The sequence below is a fragment of the Lithobates pipiens genome, unplaced genomic scaffold (genome assembly GCF_037356315.1).
Source record: "Lithobates pipiens isolate NorthernLeopardFrog02 unplaced genomic scaffold, aLitPip1_a1.2 Scaffold_16, whole genome shotgun sequence".
Lineage (NCBI taxonomy): Eukaryota > Metazoa > Chordata > Amphibia > Anura > Ranidae > Lithobates > Lithobates pipiens.
The window spans coordinates 160,886,213-160,908,936 of record NW_027507748.1 but is presented as its reverse complement, the minus strand read 5'-3'; the positions used below and the strand labels follow the sequence as shown (position 1 = coordinate 160,908,936).

The following is a 22,724-nucleotide window of genomic DNA, read 5'->3' as shown; positions in this document are numbered from 1 at the left end:
AATAGAGCTTTCTTTTGGTGGTATTTGATCACCCCTGTGGTTTTTATTTTTTGCTCTATATCTTGACAGAGAAAAACTTTGTCAAATCCTCCCCCTTGCTGTGAGTGTCAGGTGATTTACATATCTCATGCACTAGCCTAAGAGACATGCATTATTATTTAATTCCCTCCCACTCCTTTTTTCTGCTGCTCTGCAAGGATTGGTTATTCCACACCTCAGCATGATTTGGCATGTTGAAGTCATGTGGGGACTTTTCCTGTATTTTGACTGGATGTTAGGGATCATAGCAGAAGTTCAGTGTAAGAAATACACTGGAGAAAATGCATGTTGACAAGGGGAGTGTAGAGGCGGGCGGGGAGTCTACTGACATCACGACTCCACCCACTGAGCCCTGGAAAACAGACCCACCCACAAAATCTGCATTTTTTTCGGGTCTCATAGCAGACAGAGGGGAGACATTTGACAGATAAGTATACATGCAGGAGGCATGTATATCCTTCTAGATAACCAATATTGCAGTAGTTTAGAAAGGATGAGAGTGGGTTTACATCCACTTTAAGGGCTAAGTTCACCTATTTATAATAAAAATAAAAATATATGTAAATTTTTTTACAGGTAAAATGAATGTGCATTTATTATTTTTTGTTGTCGGAGCCTGTAAAGCATTGCACCAGCAAACAGCAGATTACTAATGTTATGCAGGTCTCCGGCAGACCTGGCAGTGTATCTGTTTGCTCGTACCTCATACGGGCAAGCAAGCAGATACTTTCTGACAGGAAGAATCAGTGAACTACCACAGTGCTCACAGCACCGTGGTAGTTCATTGAGAACTACAAGATTTGTAGTTTTCCATTCACAGAACACTGAATGAGTTGTTTTTACATTTTGACAGCTAGCGGGGGGGGGGAAAGATGCATCACTAGTTGTCAAAGCGGGGGAGCAGGAGCCGGTAATTTCATATAACACGTTACACCCTGAATATGAACTCATTCTTTAAAGTAAAACTATGGGCAAAACTTTTTTTTTTTTCATTTTGGATAGAGCAAGGGAGGGTTAAAACCTCTATACAAATTTTTTTTTCGCCATCTGGGTCCCATTGTGGAGATTTACCTTCACTTCCTGTCCCATAGCCAAACAAAAAGTGAAAGAAAACCCCTGCACATTAAGGAAATCTCACCACAACTAGTGTCCCCATTGGAATATTTCACCTCTATTACTTCTCTGGGGACAACCCAAAATTTGCCATTATTGAAAGTAGGGATGAGCTGAGGCGTGTTCGCATGCTCCATGTACAGAGCCCGCCAGAAAGTCGGCGCAGTGCTGCGCTAATCACAGGCAGTAAGACATTGCCCGTCATTGCCGCGCATCGGGGGATTTTTTCACAGCTTGTGATTAGCACAGCGCTGCACCGACTTCCTGGCGGGCTCTGCATGTGGAGCATGCGAACACGCCTGAGCTCATCCTTAATTGAAAGTAAAATAAAATCTCAAACAGGCCAAATAGAGAGGGGGGATCTCCCTAATGGGGACAGAGACGGCAATAAAAAACAAATCGAATCCCTCTCCATTCTACAAAACAAACAAAAAAAAAGTTTTGCCTTTAGAAATACTTTAAACATAGACACTACCTTAAAATTATATTGTAATCTTCCATTGGCCTTTCTTTCTGAGCACCAGTTTCAGTCATCTAAACTATCAGTTTTATGAGACTGTATATAACCGTATTGGTTTGTGTCATTTTCAGATTTTGGTTGAAGATTGTATCCCGGTGTTGAAGATGTATGCCAAAGAAGGGCGAATGTTTGATTATGTGATTAATGATCTCACCGCAGTCCCCATTTCTACATCTCCAGAAGAAGGTAGTTCGGATATGTTGCATCATTTTCTATGATAAGCTGTAGACATATGTGACATTGGAAGTCAAACGGTAAAGATGGTCCACCTTTTTAAAAATATGTCAAATTTGTTTCAAGCTTGAAAGTATCGCATCTGAAGCCTTTTTTTAATGAAAAAAGTCAAGCTGGTCTTTTAGCTTCACTTGTATCAATATGCCTGCTGTGCTAAGATATCTCACCTGCAGTCCAGGACGATAAAAGGAAGCATTTTCTTAGAAGCAGTTTCACATGTTTTTCTTTTAAACTTGTTCGTTATGAAAAGCAAAATCGTGCAAGCATCTTCTGTTTGAATATAAGTAAATAATGGTTCCTGACACTTGTCTACCTTTTGTAGAATGAAAACTTTGCTATTTTATTCAACCAATGCAATATTTGTAGAGCACCGTAGATTAAAAAATGTGTTGCCTGTGGCTATAAAACCATGTAGGAGCAAAGGCAATATTAGGCATGGTTAAATGTATTTTAATTTGAAGAAATTATCAATGGCCTCACTAGTGAATTTATATAATTTTTTTAATTTAGATTCTACCTGGGAATTTTTAAGTTTGATTTTGGACCTTTCCATGAAAGTCTTAAAACAAGATGGAAAATACTTCACTCAGGTAAGTGAGCTAAATTTTTAAACCTACAATTGTATAATGCAGACAGCTAGGCGAAACCTCATATTCCCGCCCCCCTCATGACACCACCCCCTTTTCCCTGTACATGTGACAGGAGTCAGTAGTATACGGAAAGCATCGGCTCTGTTCTTCACATTGATGCTTGGGGATGGTGAGTCGGGAACCCACAATCTGGGCTTGCTGACCCACCATCCCAGAGCAGGAGGTGATGAGCCCCATCAGAGGGCCAACAGTTGGGCATCCCTGCTTTAAGGAATGTATTGTGTGTAAGGCAGAGCTGGCTGTACTGGGACGATCACCAGAGAGTCCCTGAGAGAGACAGACCGGTCAGTCACTGATGATCATAGTGGCACGCAGCGGCAGGGGATGTTTGCTTCCGTTCTGTTGGGAGACTTGGGACATGTCTTCCAGGCTCCAGTGCTTGACTGAGTTAGTTACTTGCTGCAGCCTGAAGATCATGCAGACGTTGAGGGAAACCAGCAGCTGGGCGCCCTAGGCAGCTTCTTAGTTTGCCTAGTGGTAGCACTGGCCATGGCTATGGTAATGTGAAATTGTGCAGTAACTAAAGTTGGGCATAGACATTTCAAATGTTGGCCAGTTCTGCAGGGACCAGCCACGATTTAGACCACGTATGGGCAGGCTGATTGTACCCAAGATGATCGATGCAATAGAGAGGGCTTTTGGGACTTTAAATGAGACGATGGTAACTTGCATCTCCATCCCTATTCAAGTACATAAAGAAAGAGGGTCGGGACTTTAAATGAGGTGTGTATATTGTGGCTAATTGAAGGAGTCAAAGTAAAACATGAACAAGTATTTATTTGTTTGCCATGATTGAGTAGGTACATAGCAGACAATACATGCAATAATGGCACATATGATGAATCATGTATCCAAATCATATACATGTTAAAAGTATAAATTAGAATATACAATAGTATTATCCTCCATAATAAAAAAAATCACTATAATATAGCAGTTATAATCCACGATATTGCCTGAATCCAAAAACCATTTAGATATGTATGCATTGCATCTAGTTTTATTCCGACGCGTTTCATGTGATCTATCCAATTATTGAGGCAGATTCATGATACATCTATATAAGGAGAGGTAAGTATATCAAAATCAAACATTCATAGACAAAAATTGGCAAAGAATAAATATACATACATGGAGGATAGGATAGTCATCCCTGTAGGACTCACATATCTGCTTAGTGTGAAACAAGCACACCACCGGGGTCCTAGGGCCGAAAGGAATGCCTGGTCCAGAAGCTGTGGTAGTAGGGTCCAACAGGAACACAGGGAGCATAAATGTAGGTGTGACCCAGAGTATCTGGAACAGTAGGAAAATGGGCTCCATTCTGTGGATCAATAAAAATATGAATACCAAATGGTACTGAAAATATAAAGAAGTAAGCTCATCAAAGATAGGAGACCAAATAACATAAGTATGAACTGATATCAAGACAGCATAGGTCCCCAGAAATTGGTAAAGTCCATAATCGATCAACTTGGGTACAGCCAGCCTGTTGGATTTTTCATGTGATTCGAGGTTGCAGGAAAGAAAATCACACTGTCTATGGCCAGCTTTATAGTTAAAAAAATAGCTGTTGATCATGTCAGAAATTCAAACTTGTCTATTGGCCTGTGTTCTATCAATGAGCCTAATTAGCCCTCATAGTTCTCATCTTGGAACTGCAGATCAATTAGTGTGTAGAACAGACTAGGGGATGAAGCAAAGTAGTTTAGCAAAGGTCAACTGTGCAGTCAACACAAAGCAAAAATGCTGTGTTGTCAGCCCACAACAGTACATATAGGGCCGCAAGCAGAACTTTAATAATATAAAACAATTTAATAAAATGAATAAACAAACTTTATTTATATATTTGAAATGGCCGCAGCCCTTTTATGGTTATTGATTTAAAAACAACTTTTTCAACCAATAAGTACCAATTTTATGTAAGGTAAAATTCACAATACACTATAAAACCATATCCAACTCCCCCATACCAGCTCGAGTTAATACACAAAAGTCCATATATAATAAAGAACTATCCCCTTTGAAGAGAAAGGAACTAACCACATAAAAGGAACCATAATGATGGGCGGGACGGCAGGGTGCGTCTTCTGCTGATCCACTGCTGACTGTTGGTTGGGCAGTTAAATTTCTTTTTATAGTAAACTGCTCATGCCAGTTTTAACATGTGACCTGTCTTAAGCCAATAATATAAAAAACTTTTTCTTTTTTTAAATACTAACTTCCTGCAATGGTCTAAATTGTATCTATTGTCTGCAACAGCCCCATTGGTGGGCGGTGCAAATTTATTTGCCCCTCCCTTCTTCCTTCTTGCAGATCAGCAGGTATTTTTCTGTACTTGCACAGTCTTTAATGGGAAATGTGCATGTCTTGAAGAGATATGCTAGATATGTTTTTTTTTTTTTTAGTTTTTTTTTTCGTGACATACACTACAAAAACAAGAATTTCAGGTCACTGAGAGATGAATCGTGATTGGTTATTATGAGTTTCTTCACTTTTGCTTACTGTTCTTCGACTTATCCAGCGGATGTCTGATTTTGTGTAAACTGTACTACAGCTCAGGTGCCCATACCAGATTTGCTATTAAGATTCGACTTTTTATATGACAGGTAAATAACAAGGGTGGATTTGTTCTATTTCCTTCAATTGTTTAACATGCATTATTGGACAAGTGACAACTGCCGTACAAATGGTTGAACACATACAGTACATTGTTTTCTTCCTAGAAAATGTGAGCTAAGCTTCATAGAGGCTGGGCAGGGCAGCAGCATACTGCAGCAGGGCTTGGGCAAAATGATGTGTGCAGGGAATGCCTGATGAGTCTGAATGTCGAAAAATGTGAGATAATGCACTGTAACCATGGTAACAATTGTGCTATCTGTACATTTAAAGGGAATACGAACTAGGAGATCATCGATTTAAATAGAAATAATGAATAGTAGAAGACAGTAATTTGAGTGCCATAATTCCATGACAAGCAAATGCTGCACATTCTATGCATGGCATAAAATGAAAGATGGTTGCATTGTTTCCATGACAATCAGAAAGCAGAGCAGAGTAAAACCAATATCTCGCCTAAAACTATACAGCATACCCAGTTGTGGGCTAGTTTAGATTAGTATCTATAGAACACATTTAATTGTTTTGTAGCTTTCTTAACCACTTCAATACCGGGCACTTAAACACCTTCCTGCCCAGACCAATTTTGAGCTTTCAGCGATGTCGCACTTTGAATGACAATTGCGCGATCATGCTACACTGTACCCAAATTAAATTTTTATCATTTTTTCCCCACAAATAGAACTTTATTTTGGTGGTATTTGATCACCTCTGCGGTTTTTATTTTTTGCTAAACAAATAAAAAAATACCGAAAATTTTGAAAAAAAAATGTTTTTTTTTGTTTCAGTTTCAAAACTTTGTAAATAAGTAAGTTTTCTCCTTCACTGATGGGCACTGATGGGGTTACACTGATGTGCAATGATAAGGCGGCACTGATGGGCACCGATGAGGTGGCACCAATGAAGTGGCACTGATGAGATGGCATTGATGGACACTGATATGCGGCACTGATGGGCGGCACAGATGGGTGGCACTGATGGGCACTGATAGGTGGCACAAATTGGCACTGATAACTGGCACGGATTGGCGGCATAGGTGGGCATGGGTAGGCGGCACAGGTGGGCATGGGTAGGCGCTACAGGTGGGCATAGATGGGCACTGATAGGCGGCACAGATGGGAACTGATATTATTATAATATACTGTACTAATGGATGCCAATCAGTGCCAAACAATAATGCATGCCAATCAGTGATGCCCATTGTGAGCACTGATTGGCATCCATTATGGGCACTGATTGGCATCCATTGTGGCAGTGACTGGAAACCCTGGTGGTCTAGGGTGGCATACCTTGTCCTGGGCATCCCTGGTGGTCTGGTGGCGTCCCTGGTGGTCCAGTGTGGGCATCCTCGAGGGGGCTGTGCTGATAATTGATCAGCACAGGCCCCCCCCCCCTGTCAGAGGAGCAGCCGATTGCGCGAGTGAGGAAAAGCCGATCACCGGCTCTTCCTATTTACACTGTGATCAGCCCTGATTGGACACGGCTGATCACGTGGTAAAGAGTCTCCGTCAGAGACTCTTTATCGAGATCATAGTTGCAGGGTGTCAGACTGACACCCCGCAACGACGATCGCCGCGATGCGCGCCCCCTGGGGCGCTCAGCGGCTCATAATCCTGATCGTGTCATATGACGTCCGATCAGGATTATGAAACCACTTTGCCACCGTCATTTTGTTATAGGGCGGGCGGCAAGTGGTTAATCTATTGTTAAGACACATTTCGTGAATTAGATTGTATCAATATGTATTATAAACCAAAAAGATAGATATTGAATCAAGTAGCAGTTATTGTTTAAAGCGGTAGTAAACTTTTTTTTTTTTTTTTTTTTTAGCAAAGTCTTCTCCCTGCAAGGCAAAGGCACAATGTGCTAGCATGCATTGCATACTAGCATATTATGAAAGATTTACCTTAAAACAAAGCCCTCCAGCGGTGTGCTGTCATCGATGGCAGGGTTTCTATCTTCACTCGGTTTTCCTTCTGGGTTCTCGGGCTCTGGGCTATGAAGGAACGGCAGGAGTATGATGTTACTTCAGAGTGCATGCGCTGGTGATGTCACTGCCTGCAGAGACACTAAATATCTCCTAAACGGTGCATGTTTAGAAGATGTCCTTTGTATCTACAGGTAAGCTTTTATTATAAGCTTACTTGTAGGTACAAGTGTCCAGTGGTGTCCAGTGATTTACTAATGGTGCAGAGAATCTTCACTTTAAATGTGAACTGTCGCCCTGCAAAGAAAATTCACTAAGTGTAGAGAATGAAGTCAAGCTGTGCTGGCTTCAGTCATCCAGCCATGTGCAAGCAAAAAAATTGTGTTTTTTTTTATTTTTTATTTCCATGCATGTGATTGGGTATTCTTTGCAAAGTGAATTTTCATTTTGTTTAACCTCATTTGCTAAGATAAGTGAAAATTCACTTTAAAGCACTACCATCTGTCCTGCCTTATTGCAGTGCTAATGCAAGACGTAATGCACATTAACACACCACAGTGGACTTGGATGGTGCGAAATAGAAAAGTTACAGTATCTGACAAAAGTGAGTACACCCCTCACATTTTTGTAAACATTTTATTTTACATTTTTATGTGACAGCAGTGAAGAAATTACACTTTGCTACAACGTAAAGTAGTGAGTGTACAGCTTGTATAACCGTGTAAATTTGCTGTCCCCTCAAAAGAACTCGACACACAGCCATTAATGTCTAAACCACTGGCAACAAAAGTGAGTACACCCCTAAGACCCCATACACACTATTAGATTTTCTGCAGATTTTTGTCTTCAGATTTAATAACACCATGTAGTGCAAGGGCCTGCCTGATTTCATACAAATTGAAACTCTTAAGGTCTGACCTCATCTTATATGGTTTTGGTAAATCTGAAGACAAAAATCTGCAGAAAATCTAATAGTGTGCATTGGGCTTAAGTGAAAATGTCCAAATTGGGCCCAATTAGCCATTTTCCCCTCCCCGGTGTTGGTGTTGCAAGTCTTGGGTGTTAAGGTCTCAGGTGTGAATGGGGAGCAGGTGTGTTAAATTTTGTGTTATTGCTCTCTCTCTCTCATACTGGTCACTGTAATTTCAACATGGCACCTCATGGCAAAAAACTTTGAGGATCTGAAAAAAATAATTGTTGCTCTCCATAAAGATGGCATAGGGCAGTGATGGCGAACCTTGGCACCCCAGATGTTTTGGAACTACATTTCCCATGATGCTCATACACTCTGCAGTGGAGGGCCAAGGTTCGCCATCACTGGTCTAGGCTATAAGGGGTTTGCATAGACACTGAAACTGAGCTTCAGCATGGTGGCCAAGACCATACAGTGGTTTAACAGGTTCCACTCAGAACAGGCCTCGCCATGGTTGATCAAAGAAGTTGAGTGCACATGCTCAGTGTCCTATCCAGAGGTTGTCTTTGGGAAATAGACATAGTGCTCACACCATCCGCTGCATACTGCATCATATTAGTCTGCATGGCCGTCGTCTCAGAAGGAAGCCTCTTCTAAAGATGATGCACAAGAAAGCCTGCAAACAGTTTTCTGAAGACAATCAGACTAGGGACATGTTTTACTGGAACTATGTCCTGGGGTCTGATGAGACCAATTTAAAATGTATTTGGGTTAGATGGTGTCAAGCGTGTGTGGTCGCAACCTGGTGAAGTGTGTCTACAGTCAAGCATGCTGGTGGGAGTGTCATGGTCTGGGGCTGCATGAGTGCTGCTGGAACTGGGGAGCTACAGTTCATTGAGGGAACCATAAATTCCACATGTACTGTGACATACAGAAGCAGAGCATGATCCCCTCCCTTCGGAAACTGGACCGCAGGGCAGTATTCCAACATAACCCCAAACGCACATCCAAGCGACCACTGCCTTGCTAAAGAAGCTGAGGGTAAAGGTGATGGACTGGCCAAGCATGTCTCCAGACCTAAACCCTATTGTGCATCTGTGGGGCATCCTCAAACGGAAGTTGAAGGAGTGCAAGGTCTCTTAATATCCACCAGCTCCGTGATGTCGTCATGGAGGAGTGGAAGAGGACTCCAGTGGAGTGCAGTGAAGCTCTGGTGAATTCCATGCCCAAGAGGGTTAAGGCAGTGCTGGAAAATAATGGTGGCCACACAAAATATTGACACTTTGGGCCCAATTTGTACATTTTCACTTAGGGGTGTACTCACTTTTGTTGCCAGCGGTTTAGACATTAATGGCTGTGTGTTGAGTTATTTTGAGAGGACAGCAAATTGACACTGTTATACAAGCTGTACACTCACTACTTTACATTGTAGCAGTGTCATTTCTTCAGTGTTGTCACATGAAAGGTATTAACTACTTTCCACCCGGCCACTGCACATAAATGGCCGGGTGGTCCTTTCCTCGTTCTGAGTGGACGTTCAGGAACGTCCTTCAGAACTAGTGCTCGCAGCGCGGCCACGAGGCACGCTGCGGCTCGATCCTGTGATCATAGGATCTAGCTGAGCAAAGATCGGGATATGGGCGCTGTGATTGGCCCTCCCGATCACCTGACGGCTGTGTCCAATCACAGCCGTCACAATGTAAACAGAGACGCATGTCTCTGACAGGTCTCGCGGCCGAGCTCAGTGAGAGCTCTGTGTGAGGATGATTTTACACAGAGAGCTGTTACAGATCACCATACAAAAGTACACCATGCTCCACTGATACCCCTGTCCCTATACACATTAATTGTCCCAATAAAAAATCTGTCCCCCATCACTGCCAACACCAAATAAACACTGATTTGGGTTATTTTTACCAAAACATGTAGCAGCATAATTTTTGGTCAAAATGTATAAAGAGAAATTAGAAAAATTACTTATTTGCTAAATTTTATAACAGAAACTAAGAAAAATGCATTTTTTTGGAAAATTTACGTACTTTTTTATTTGTTGTGTAAAAAATAAAAACCCCAGCAGTGATTACATACCACCAAAAAAAAGCTTATTTGTGTGAAAAAAATGTCATTTGAGTGCAGTGTTACATGACCGCGCAATTCTCATTCAAAGTGTGACAACGCCGAAAGCTGAAAATTGGTCTGAGCAGGAAGGGGGTGAAAGTGGCCATTATTGAAGTGGTTAAATATTTACAAAAATGTGAGGGGTGTACTAACTTTTGTGAGATACTCAATGTGTTACTGCATTTTGGACATCTATATTGTTCTTTGCACAGGCGTGTTTTATTAATTGAGACACCGATGAGTTGCACTTCCCCCCCCCCCATGACAGCCATATAGAGATCTGCTGTATACAGAAATGGATGGATTCAGCAAAGTTGGTAGAACCACTAAATGCATTTGCAGCAAAAGGTGTTTATTTTTTTTATTCTTTTGCTGTAAACATTGACAGATATTAGCTTTTTTGTTTGATTCTGTTCTATTTTACAATAAAAACAATGCATATTCAAGCGATTATACGTGTTTTATAAATAAAACAAAAAAGAATCATTTAAATTTACTGTATTCAGTCCTGGGGGTGTTTTTAATTATGCAAACAATTTTGAGTTCAAACAAAGTGTGTTCATTACTATACATAAGATTCATTGACAATATAGATTTTTCTTTGTTTCAATAAACAAGAGTGTGTTCTTTTCTGTAGAAATCCCTAACTATAATATGCAATGATACTGTACTAATAGTAATACATACTCTTCAGTCTCATCACACGATTTAAAATAGTTAATAGTAAAATAAATACAGCAAAAGAATTGCATTACTTTTCTTGTGTGTATTGGCAGCCACAAGTACTGTTCTACACACGTCCACTAGGGGGCAGAATCATACAACATATTGGTAGCGTAATGTATTATATGATTGAATGCCTGTGTTCATAGTTTCTGTAAATCGAGCGTGCTGGATTTCACATCAATTAAATGTTCTTTCAACCATCTTTAATGAAAGGATTTCAGAAAGTTCCTAGAACATTGTTTACATTTAAATTATTACCATGCTTTTTGACATTTTCAGAATGTTTTTAGACTTAAAAAGCAGCAGTCATTTCAAGGAAATAGTGGATTTGATATGTACTAACTCGTCAATTTTTGTGGCTCAGGGCGACAATTACTGTGACTGACACGGTTTCCGCTGAATGTAATGTGCTATAAGGGAGTTAATCTGTCAGTGCTGCTGTGGTATCACAATAATGTTGTTTTCTTTCACACATAAATGGATAGGTATGTTTCCTTATTTCCACACTGTTTGTTTGTTTTGGACGCATAAACCTGAAGATTCGTGTATATAGACGATATTGTCAATGGGAGGCGATTTTGCATTGAAGTCGACGGGAGGCGATTTTGCATTGAAGTCGACGGGAGGCGATTTTGCATTGAAGTCAGTGGAAAACGCAGAAGCCAGAATTGCACCTCTGGTGAAACCGCGTTGAAATCACAATGCTATTCGCACAGAAACTCATGCATACATTGTAATGCGATTTTAGCACGCATATGTATGAACTCAGGGTTAATGGTATGTTAATGAATACAGCTGCATTCATATTATATCTGCCAAGAGGTCGGTTTTGTTTAGCTACATTAGCTGGCACCCCATGTTTTCCAGAAGCTATTTGGGAAGGCAGACTACACGTATTGAGGGATCATGATGCCTTCATTATTTTCAGTGCTAGATTGGCTACCGTGTACACTAGAACAATAAAGCCACGTCTGCTTCGCAGACCCATTTGGGTTAGATGGACATCTTTAGAATTCCATTATGTTGACTGGATTCTCAGGATTTGGTGTAAAATCTCATCAATCTCAGAAAACCCAGCATTGCCAAATACCTGATTACCTTAAAGTAGTTGTGTAACCCACTGATGTGAAAAATTATCAAATCAAGCCTTTCTATAGTGTAGCCTTCATTCAAAGATCTAAATGTGATTTCTCTTTGCTGTCTCCTACCCCTAGCTGCATGATACACTGCCGACAGGTTTTCCAGACTCCAAGCGATAAAGTGAGTGCAGGGAGGAAACGCCAGCACACAACCTGTGATTGGCAGCCTCAATGGTACATTGTTTTCTGTGTGCTGTGAGGGGGTTGCAGCTCTGGGCAGAGTTGTGGATGACTTTGTATCTTAGTATTTTGAATTTAATTCGCTGGGCAATTGGGAGCCGGTGTAAAAATTGGCGGAGAGGGGTGGCAGACACTGAGCGGTTGGTAAGGTGGATAAGTCTGGCAACAGCATTCATGATAGACAGAAGAGGGGATAGCCTATGGAGAAGGGAGTTGCAATAGTCCAGGTGAGAGATAACAAGGAAGTGAATGAGTAGCTTGGTAGTTTGTCATTTTGTTAAAAAGGGGCCTATTTTAGAGATGTTATGGAGGTGAAGTCAACAAGCCTTTAACAATGATTGGATTTGGGGCTTAAAGGAAAAGTCACAGTCCAGGACTACACCTAGTACCCTGGCATGAGGGGTGGGGATTGATGGTTACATTATTGATTTTGATGGAAAAGTCACGGGGGGGGGGGGGGGTTGGTTGATATTACCAGCTCTGTTTTAGAGAGATTTAGTTTAAGGAAGTGGTGCGACATCCATGCTGATATGTCAGTTAGTAAGTTAGACTGAAGGAGTGAGGTAAGGAGTAGACAGATGGACTGGGTTTCATCGGCATACAGATAGTATTGGAAGCTGTGGGCAGTTATCCAGTGACCAAGGGAGGTGGTGTAGATAGATGAGAGAAGAGAGTCCAAGAACAGAGCCTTGGAGGACCCCCATAGAAAGGGGCAATGGAGAGAGGGAGACAGAGTTGTAGGTAGCGCTGAAGGAACGCTGTGATAGGTAGGAGGAGAACAAAGGCAACAGAGTTTATTGAGAGAAGGAGTGGGTGTCAACAGTATCAAAGGCCACAGTAGTAGTCAAGTAGTAGGAGTATGGATGGGGGTTTGGGGGTTCTGAGTATCTTTGCGCAGTAAGACAACACTCATCTCTCTACATCTTCATGTGGGAAATCTCAAATGATACCTATATTTGTAGTATTTCTATGGGATAGGATTGCCAAATACTGGTATGAGATTTCCCACATGAAGATGTAGAGAGATGAGCGTTGTCTTACTGCGGGAACCACTTAATGTGGAACACATCTGTGTCTGAGATCCTCTGGGCTGGACAGCTTAAATAAGCAGGACTGATGAGCAGGATATCAACAGGTGAGTCACTGTGTTAGAGATAAAAGCTGGCAATTAGCTGACAGCTCACTGGCCAGCTCAGAGAAGAAAGAGCTGAGCCCAGCCCTGACACCTCCCTATTCTCTATCATAAGTGAGGAGCATATTAGATCTGTGATTGATGGTGTTCTCTATTTTATGCTGTGCGGTGTTTGCCTGTGATGTGGGTTGTCTTTGGTCTCCCCCTAATCTGGATATCCTAGATGGCTTAAAGATTTTGAGTTAGTTACGAAGCAAGCAAGCCCAGAAAAAGTGGGTATACAGACCGCAAAACATTATATGTAGGGGTGTGTGTGGTATACCCCTACTGTCATATGTCTGTACAGTAAAACCTTGGTTTGAGAGCATTTTGCAAGACCAGCATTTTTTCATAAATTATGCTGGCCATGCATTATATGAAAAATCGGCCTAAATTTGGTAATTTAGACAGTTCGTTCGTCTTTCGGCCAGTTAATGGTCACAAAATCGTAGTGACGTCTTTGCGCTGAAAAAAAAAGGACAAGTTTGTAAATTTTCTGCTTAACGAACGATAAAGTGAAAGGTTAATGTGTTTCCCGTCCAAACTGTCTGCACTAGGTATATGAACAAAAAATGCATTCGTTTATGTCCACTGAACAATTTATCAGTCATTACATGATGGCACTATCGTTTACGCTCACGACCGAATGTTAGTTTTTCGAAAATGGGTTCGGCTGATTTTTCATAGTGTATGGCCAGCATTAGACTCCGAGACCTCCTGTCTCTCCTAGAGCCGTCTCCTACTGGGAACCTCCCGACCTCCTTGGCCAAACCTCCTGTCTGCCGGGCGGTGCGGTTTCCCAAGTCTGAGCCCAGAATTCTCTTCCTCTGAGGATTATGAAGCCAGCCCACGAGTTTGTAATTAGCATGCCTACCAAAATCAGGCGTACCTTGCTAATATACACCGTTACACCTCTCCACAGTATCTTTATTTGTTTGGAGTAGACCATTTAACTCCCAAATCCATTACACATTCCTTTTCTCATTATTTGCATTAAGGGTTGGCACTCCATGACAATATTACTTAAACTTAAGTATATGGGCCTGGACTATACTACTTCACTATACTACAGATTACTTTTACATGTAGGAGAGAAATGTCAGGATTGGCCTAGACTGGAAGTAGTTAAGGACAAACTAAGGAATAAAAAATAAACATAAAATGTTAACATTTTCATGGAATGAATTCAGATCACTAATCATTACATGCGTATTACATGAACATATACAATTTGTATCTGCAGGTAAACAATTTAATCTGGACTAGCAAATATTTGGCAGTTCATGAACAAGTTCATTTTAGAGTCAGTGTAGGTGGTTGGGGTTAGTTTTGTGTATTAGTAAGGTTTCATACAAGATATTTAATTTCTGTTTTTTGTAGATATGAGTTCAGAAGTAAACTTTAACATTTAAAGCTATGATTATTATAGTAAATAAGTATAGGAAGTGGGCAGAGATGAGAACAGAGAGCAGAAAACCTTATGTGACAATAAATCTGACTATAATGCCCTTTGTAATGGCAACAGAATGACTTAAAATGTATGAAAAATGCATCCAATGGAGTTCTCAAAATGTTTTGCGTGTCTCTGTAACTTCACGAAAAGTATAAAAGTGCAATAAATGAGTGGAACAGAAATCCCAGTTGGGTGTGTGTTATGTTTTCTGTGTTTTTAGTGTACTTAAAAACATGCCTCCTGATAACATGCAGAGCTCCTAGAGGTGTTCCTTGGGTAAATGTTTCCTGACCTCCTGTGCTCAAATTGGGATATTTTTTCTGGTTGGTGACCGATTATATACAGCGACTAAGTATCTGTGACAGTTGTAAGGATTTATTAGGTGTGACAGTTGGTAACACATTATATACAGTGACATAAAATATGCCATTTAGACCCCTTTCACACTGAGTCGCTTTACAGGCGCTATAGCGCTAAAAATGGCTGCTGTAAAGCTACTCACCTCTCACTCCAGTGTGAAAGCCTGAGTGCTTTCTCACTGGAGTGGTGTGCTGGCGGGACGCTCAAAAAAAGTCCTGCAAGCAGCTTCTTTGAGGCGTTTTAGGAGCACCGCTCCTAAAGCGCCACTGCCTGTTGAAAAATGGCGCTTTGTGGGTACTTTTAACCTTTTTTTGGGCTCCTGTCATGCCACGCCCCAATGCATTTTTGCTCCACCCCTCAGAGCTTAATAATAGGGATTCCCATGATTAAACTCAGAGGGGCGGAGTGCAACACGTTGGGGGAATGGCCTGGCGGGAGCCCAGGCTGAGACTGCTATTCACTCCAGGTCTGCATTGATCCCAGCTTCACAGGACATATCTTTTGCCTCATTATTGAAACCTATGTTATTTGTAGTCTTGAAGTACTTTAATTTGGTCGATGCAGCTGCAATACATTTTTTTTTGAAAACTATGGGTTTTTAATATGGAGGGTAAACAGTTCTAAATTAGAAGGCATAAATTGCCTTAGTGACTTTTTATACCAATCACTACAGGGTTGTCTTTTTAAAGCAAGCCATGATTCTACGGTTCTAAGAGAAATAAGACTGAGTTCCAAACATACCAGTATTTCCATCAATTGAGAGCTCTATCTGCTCCTTCGTGACAGCAGCTCTGCTCTTCCATGGGACATGGTGGAGAGCAGTAAGGTGAGTCACGCCAGCACCAACAGTAGCATGTCAAACACTTATGTGACAGCACACTTATTCTCACGCAGAACTGAAATAGTCATAAATGGAATTTCTACAGCGTAAAAATAGCTTCCTTTCCTGTGCTCTGTGTATAATGACCATTTCCCAGATATGTACCACAAAATTAATTATGTCTATCCGAATATTGTTTTTCAATCAATATATAGAAAAGAAAAAAATACTTTGTAGTGAAATGCATTAGTAACTCCAAACTTGCATGGTTAAAGTGTTTGCAGTTTGTAGTGAGTGTTGTAATTACCTCTGTTATATATGTACATGCACTGACCAAGACTTTGGCAAACTGCTAAATAACTAATGAAATGCATATGTGAGAACTGTTTTACCTGCTAATGGATTTGTATTTCTGTCTGTGCTGATCTTTACACAGCCCTGCCAATCTACAGTGTTTGGCATTTTTATCTGCTTCGGTTTAGTAACACAGGTCTCCTCTCCACCTCTATCCTGTCACTGAAAAGTGATAAGAGCAGCAGCAGTCAGATGAGCTCATCTTTCTGTTGTTCTGTTTTCTTCCTATCGGCATACTCCTTGCATTGTAACACAACTGATTGGCTTCTTGTGCTGCTGCTTCTTCCCCCAATCCTGCAGGTTTCCTGCCAGAAACTATAGGAAGGGGTCAGATACAAGGCCATTTACCCTGCACAAGGAAAAGGAAGAGCAGGAACTGGTCTTTGTTAGTCCCCTGATCACTGTCCTGTGTCCTACAGCTCCTAATTGCCTATTGGCAGGCATATGTCATCACATGTACAAGCTTTATTTAGAGTGTAACTTTACCTTTTCAGAAAAAATTTAATGCTGAACAAACACTGTGCACCCTCCACAATCCCCTGGTCCCCACTGTACTTTTATCCGTGGATGATGAGCTGTTAGTACCCACACCGCTGGTGCGTTGGTCCAGGATTTGAAATCCTTGCTGTTCTCTGTTTTCTTTCTGCAGTACTTTCAGGATGGACCAGAGTGGTTCGCCGTGTGCTGGTTCTGACCAATCAGAATCACTCCGATCCTTCCTGTAAAAAAAAAAAAAAGAAAAACAGCCGGTATTTTGAATCTCTAGACCACTGCACCGACTGTGTGGGTACTGACAGCTCACCAACCATCGAGGTAAGTACAATGGGGACCAAGGGGATGGGGATTATGTACGATGTTACTCGCATTAAAAAAAAAATCAGAAAAGGTGAACTAACCCTTTAAACAATAAAGTGCTGGGCAAGGGCAAACTCCCTGTGCTTGTATTTTTAACCAGCGTTCCCCGGTTTGTAAATGCCAGGAATGTGCGGTGAGGTTAGTGGCTGGTGGAGCACTGGCTAGTTACAGAGACAGATACAGACAGGTTACATACGCCGCAAATGTTAGAGCGGGAACAATAATTATAGCACTAGACCTCTGTAACTCTAAACATGTAACCTGTAAAAAATTTTTTACAGTATCACCTATGGAGATTTTTAAGTACTGAAGTTTCCAAATGTGCGCAATTTTAAAGCGCGACAGGTTGGCTATCTATTTACATGGCGTAACATCATCTTTCACATTATACAAAAAAAGTGCTAACTAGTGTTTTTTATATTTTACTGTGTGACATAAAAAATTGCAACAACCACCATTTTAGTCTCTAGGGTGTCTGCATAAAAATGAATTTATATATATATATATATATATATATATATATATATATATATATAATGTTTGGGGGTTCTGATTAATTTTCTAGCAAAAAAAATATGATTTTTACATGTGGCAGAGAAGTGTCAGAATTTGCCTGGGGGGCAAGGGGTTAAGTAATATACAAATAATTAATATTGTTTTTAAGGTAATTTACTATATTTTTTAAAACTGTACTCTAGCAGGTGGCTTAACGGACAGATTACTGAAGTTTGAAGTTATAACCTCCAACCAGTAATTTCACAGTAAATCAATAAAAAATAAATTATGTTACAACCTATAGCAGTATCAGATCATAATACTATCTTTTCAACAGCAGCAGATTCTCATTCTCCCTCTTAAAGCGGGATTGTACTGGGGAAAAAAATATTAAAAGCCAGCAGCTATAAATACTACAGCTGCTGACTTTTAATAAATAGACACTCACCTGTCCCGGGGTCCAGCGATGCCGAGGTCGATCGATCGCTCGGCTCTCGGCTGCTGCTGCCGCCATTCTAGGTGAGGGAATCAGGAAGTGAAGCGAATCGGCTTCACTTCCCGGTTCCCTACTGTGCATGCGCGAGTCTCAGCAGACAGCGCAGCAGGACAGGAAGAGGGATAGACTCCCACGGGAGTCTATGCCCGGAAGTGGGTGTAAATACCTGTCTTTGACAGGTATCTCCGTCCCCCTCCCCCCTGAAAGGTGCCAATTGTGACACCGGAGGGGGGGGAGGGTTCCGATCAGTGGAAGTTCCACTTTAGGGTAGAACCCCGCTTTAAATATGTGAGAGAAACCTGGGATTGTGGGTAAATCTTATACCCATAAACCCATGTTTTTTCCTTGTATTTAGGAGGGCTGGTGCTGGAAGGGAGCATATGTCTTTTAGACAGACACACGCCACCTTTTATGGCACTGCAGTGAGAGGCATGCGGAAAAAACAAAACAATATTTTTTACTTTTTGTCGCAAATAAAAAAAAAAATGTCTTTCTCAGTTTAGGCTGATATATATATATATATATATATTCTTCTACATATTTTTGGTAAAACGGAATAGGCGTATATTGATTGGTTTGCGTGACAGTTGTAGCATCTACAAAATAGGGAATAGATTTGTGGTCTTTTTTCAAATGTATTTATTTTCTACTAGTAATGGCGGCGATCTGCAATTTTTATCGTGACTGCAACATTGTGGCGGACATATCGGACACTTTTGACACTATTTTGGGACCATTCACATTTATACAGTGATCAGTGCCGTAAAAGTGCACTGATTACTGTATAAATGTCACTTGCAGGGAAGCGGTTAACACTAGGGGGTGATTAAGGGGTTAAATGTGTTATCTAGGGAGGAGACCGATCGGTGTTCCTCTGTACTGGGAACATGCAATCGGTCTCCTCTCCCCTGACAGGACATGGATCTGTGTGTTTACACATACAGATCCATGTCCCTGCTCTGTATTACCGGCAATCGCGGGTGCCTGGCCGGATGGCCGGGAAGCTGAGGACGTCATATGCCATCTGTCATGGGCAACACCAGCTCTTTTGCTACTGTGAACACCAGCACTGACTAGTAACATCCTCTGCCTTCAGATCAGTCTGCTTAGGTGTACTTTGTGACCACTTAACATTCTTTTATTTCCCCTAGCACTGATGAAGGGGGATTGTGTGGCCCCTGAAGTGTGTTGGAGCTTTGCCCAACTTTGTTGTAACCAGTTGAACAGAAACCAATTAAACGGCAAAGACTTTGGGCTCCTAAGGATTTATCATTTGGCACTCCCTTTGACCTTTTATGCCCTGTACACACGGTCGGACTTTCCGACGGAAAATGTGCAATCGGATCGTGTTTTTGGAAAATCCGATCATGTGCGGGCTCCATCGGGCTTTTTCCATCGGAATTTCTGACACACAGAGTTTGAGAGCTGGATCTAAAATTTTCCATCAACAAAATCCAATCGTTTAAATTCCGATCATGTGTACACAATTCCGACGGACAAAGTGCCACGCATGCTCAGAATAAATTAGGAGCCGAAAGCTATTGGCTACTGCCCTCTTTATAGTCCCGTCTTACAGGGTTTACGTCACCTCATTCTGAATGATCGTATTTTCCGACAACTTTGTGCGACCGTGTGTATGCAAGACAAATTTGGGCCAAAATCCGTCTGAAAAAATCAGACGGATTTTGTCGTCAGAATGTCCGACTGTGTGTATGGGGCATTAGGCTTGGATTGGATGAATTTCTTTTCCTGGTAGATCCCCTGTCTGTGCGCTGACTTACCAAATATAGGCCAGCTGGGCTCAAGAAATGACTGTCAATATTTGAATAACCTGTGAAAATTAGTATCCAGCAACCCTCTACCACTATCTTCTTGAATTCATGCTTAAAGTGACACTAAACGTTATCCTAATGTTCAAAAATAATCTATACACACTGACAACTTAATTGTTTCCTACTTTGTTTTTCTGCCTTCTTCTAACATCGTTTGTGAGCTCTGAAATCTCTTCCTTTGGAATGAGCTGTGCATGCTAGTTGTGGTCATGTACACTGCTTTGTGTCAGTCACCGCTGTCTGCTCTCCCAGAAACTGACACCCTCCCGTGCACACACTGGGCTGTTGAGAGGGCGAGAGCGGCTCAGCCTCTCACTTTCATAATTCGTACTGCGATCTACAAAACAATTTGGAGGTGTCATTAAATTTACATTGACACCCCCAGTAGTTCGCAGATGTCAATTTGAACCAGTGTGCGATTCAGGTACAATGTGGAACCTGCACAGGAATCGCATGGTTTCTCGCATCACACTAGTGTGAACTAAGATTTAAAGGGGTTGTAAAGGTTTGTTTTTATTTTCTAAATAGGTTCCTTTAAGCTAGTGCATTTTTGGTTCACTTACCTTTCCCTTCAATTTCCCTTCTAAATGTTTTTTTTTTTGTCTGAATTTCTCACTTCCTGTTTCTCCTCAGTAAACTTCACACCATCATCCGAGCGGTGTTTAGTCAGCCAGAACAGCTTACTGAACAGCTTACTGAGGAAAAACAGGAAGTGAGAAATTCAGACAAAGAAAAAAAACATTTAGAAGGGAAATCAAAGAAAATGGTAAGTGAACCAACAATGCACTAGCTTAAAGGAACCTATTTAGAAAATAAAAACAAACCTTTACAACCTCTTTAAGCGAATGTTCTCATAGCTCAGAATGTGTGTTACTAAATACCGAATACAGTATAGTTTCTTCAAAGTAGAAAAATGAAAGCCTACCAATCAAAAGTCCTATGTAATAACAGGTGTAAATCACTTGATAAACTGATAGGTTTTCATTTTCTTTAAAAGCAAAATCTATTGTTGGGACAGCCCTGTTTACCCTTCAGCTGCTAAAGTAGATTGTGTGTTGCTACTCTAAACCATTTTCAATCTGCCTGTGATTTTTGCCTCTGAAAGCAACTCAAATTGGGGAAAATAAATCCTATCTGGTTGTCCCTCTTGTTAAAACCTCTGTTCATTGATTAGCGCATAGATTCTGGGCAGTACATGGCCGCATGATATATTAGGTGTAAGGGCTCCCGGGACAAGTAATTAACAAAACTGCAGTGACACCATAAGCAGGATTTGTTCCCTGCTGGTAACAGTCTCATAGATCAACCTTTTTTTTTTTTTTTTTTTTTTTTTTTTACATTTTGTAGGTGCTGTTCTAAACCATTTGACCCACGTTTCAGAAAAAAAAAGTATGTTGTGATTTATTTGTTGCACACTTGTTTCAGTTACTTCCCTGTAGCTTTAAGCTGTTCTGTTGCTGGCCAGTAGCTTTAGCTGTGCTGTTGCTGCCCAGTAGCTGTTGTGCTTTTTTAAGGGAATTTAAAGTATAAACTATCTTCTCATGGCTCAAGGACTTTACTATTGGTCAATTAATGTGATGGATGGCTTCATTAACCAGTATAGCAACTAAGGGGGGCAGGGGAGGTGAACCACAATTGGTAACCATAGCTTCTTTTTGCATACCAGAGCGCCTCAAATTTCAGTGGTTCTTTACCACCATACAGGAGTTTAAAACAGACCTACAAGCACCTTATGTACAAGGTAAATATTATCTTGCTTCCCCCCCCATTGGTTTGCTTTAAATAGTCACTTTTTCCTGAAATAAATAATTTTTATTTTATTTTTTAATAATACAACACAGAGGAGTAATGGGGAAAACATTATTCTGTTAATGCATTTATTTTCAGCAGGTTTTATTCCGCACGTTAAAAAAGATTGAGAATTAAGGATATTTCCGCTGCAGTGACAGTTGCCATGTAGATATCTGGGTTTCTACAAAGAATTCCCTGCTGTGTGCACCCATTGCCCACGTGACAAATTGTTCATTTGCACTCTCTGGCTTTACCTGACATTTACTTGGCAGATTTTTTCCATCAAATACCTAATCAAAACAGAGAGAGTAGAAATGTAGGTTCTCCCGTCCTGGGATTTGTTGTCTAAATTCTTCCGCAGGATAGAATTTGCTATTTTGCAACCAAGATTAAGCTACAGGAACACTGGAAGTTGTTACTTTGCTTCCCTGTCAGGATTTTTATAACTGAAAGCATATTAAAAAAAAAAATCTTATCGTTTTTTGAAGATTTAGCAGTTGACAAGAGTTTTTGTAGGTTTACAATCCACATACCAGTTACTATATGTAGATCAGCGTTTCTCAATTCCAGTCCTCAAGGCGTACCAACAGGTCATGTTTTCAGGCTTTCCATTATTTTGCACAGGTTGTTTAATCAGTTTCACTGCCTTAGTAATTACCACAGCTATTTCATCTGAGGAAAATCCTGAAAACATAACCTGTTGGTGCGCCTTGAGGACTGGAATTGGGAAACGCTGATCTAGATATGAGAAAAAAGGTTTGGGACTTTATGTGTAGCATGCAGCCAGGAAGGCAACACAACATAATACTAATGATGATATCTGGTGGATAAACCATAGTGGTGAACATATATCTTGCATAATACCAGAATACATACAATATAATATAGTAAAACAAGGAAACTTTAATTCCATAACATA

The 22,724-nt window shown here is 40.9% G+C and overlaps 1 protein-coding gene across 1 annotated transcript in view; it reads left to right on the top strand.

Moving 5' to 3' along the window:
* Window positions 1-22,724, top strand: part of SMS (spermine synthase) — a 294,657-nt gene that overhangs the window by 193,034 nt on the left and 78,899 nt on the right. Inside the window, exons 8-9 of the mRNA XM_077480709.1 lie at window positions 1,744-1,858; window positions 2,417-2,496. Of these exons, the coding sequence (XP_077336835.1) occupies window positions 1,744-1,858; window positions 2,417-2,496 (195 nt within the window). The remainder of the gene's footprint in view (window positions 1-1,743; window positions 1,859-2,416; window positions 2,497-22,724) is intronic.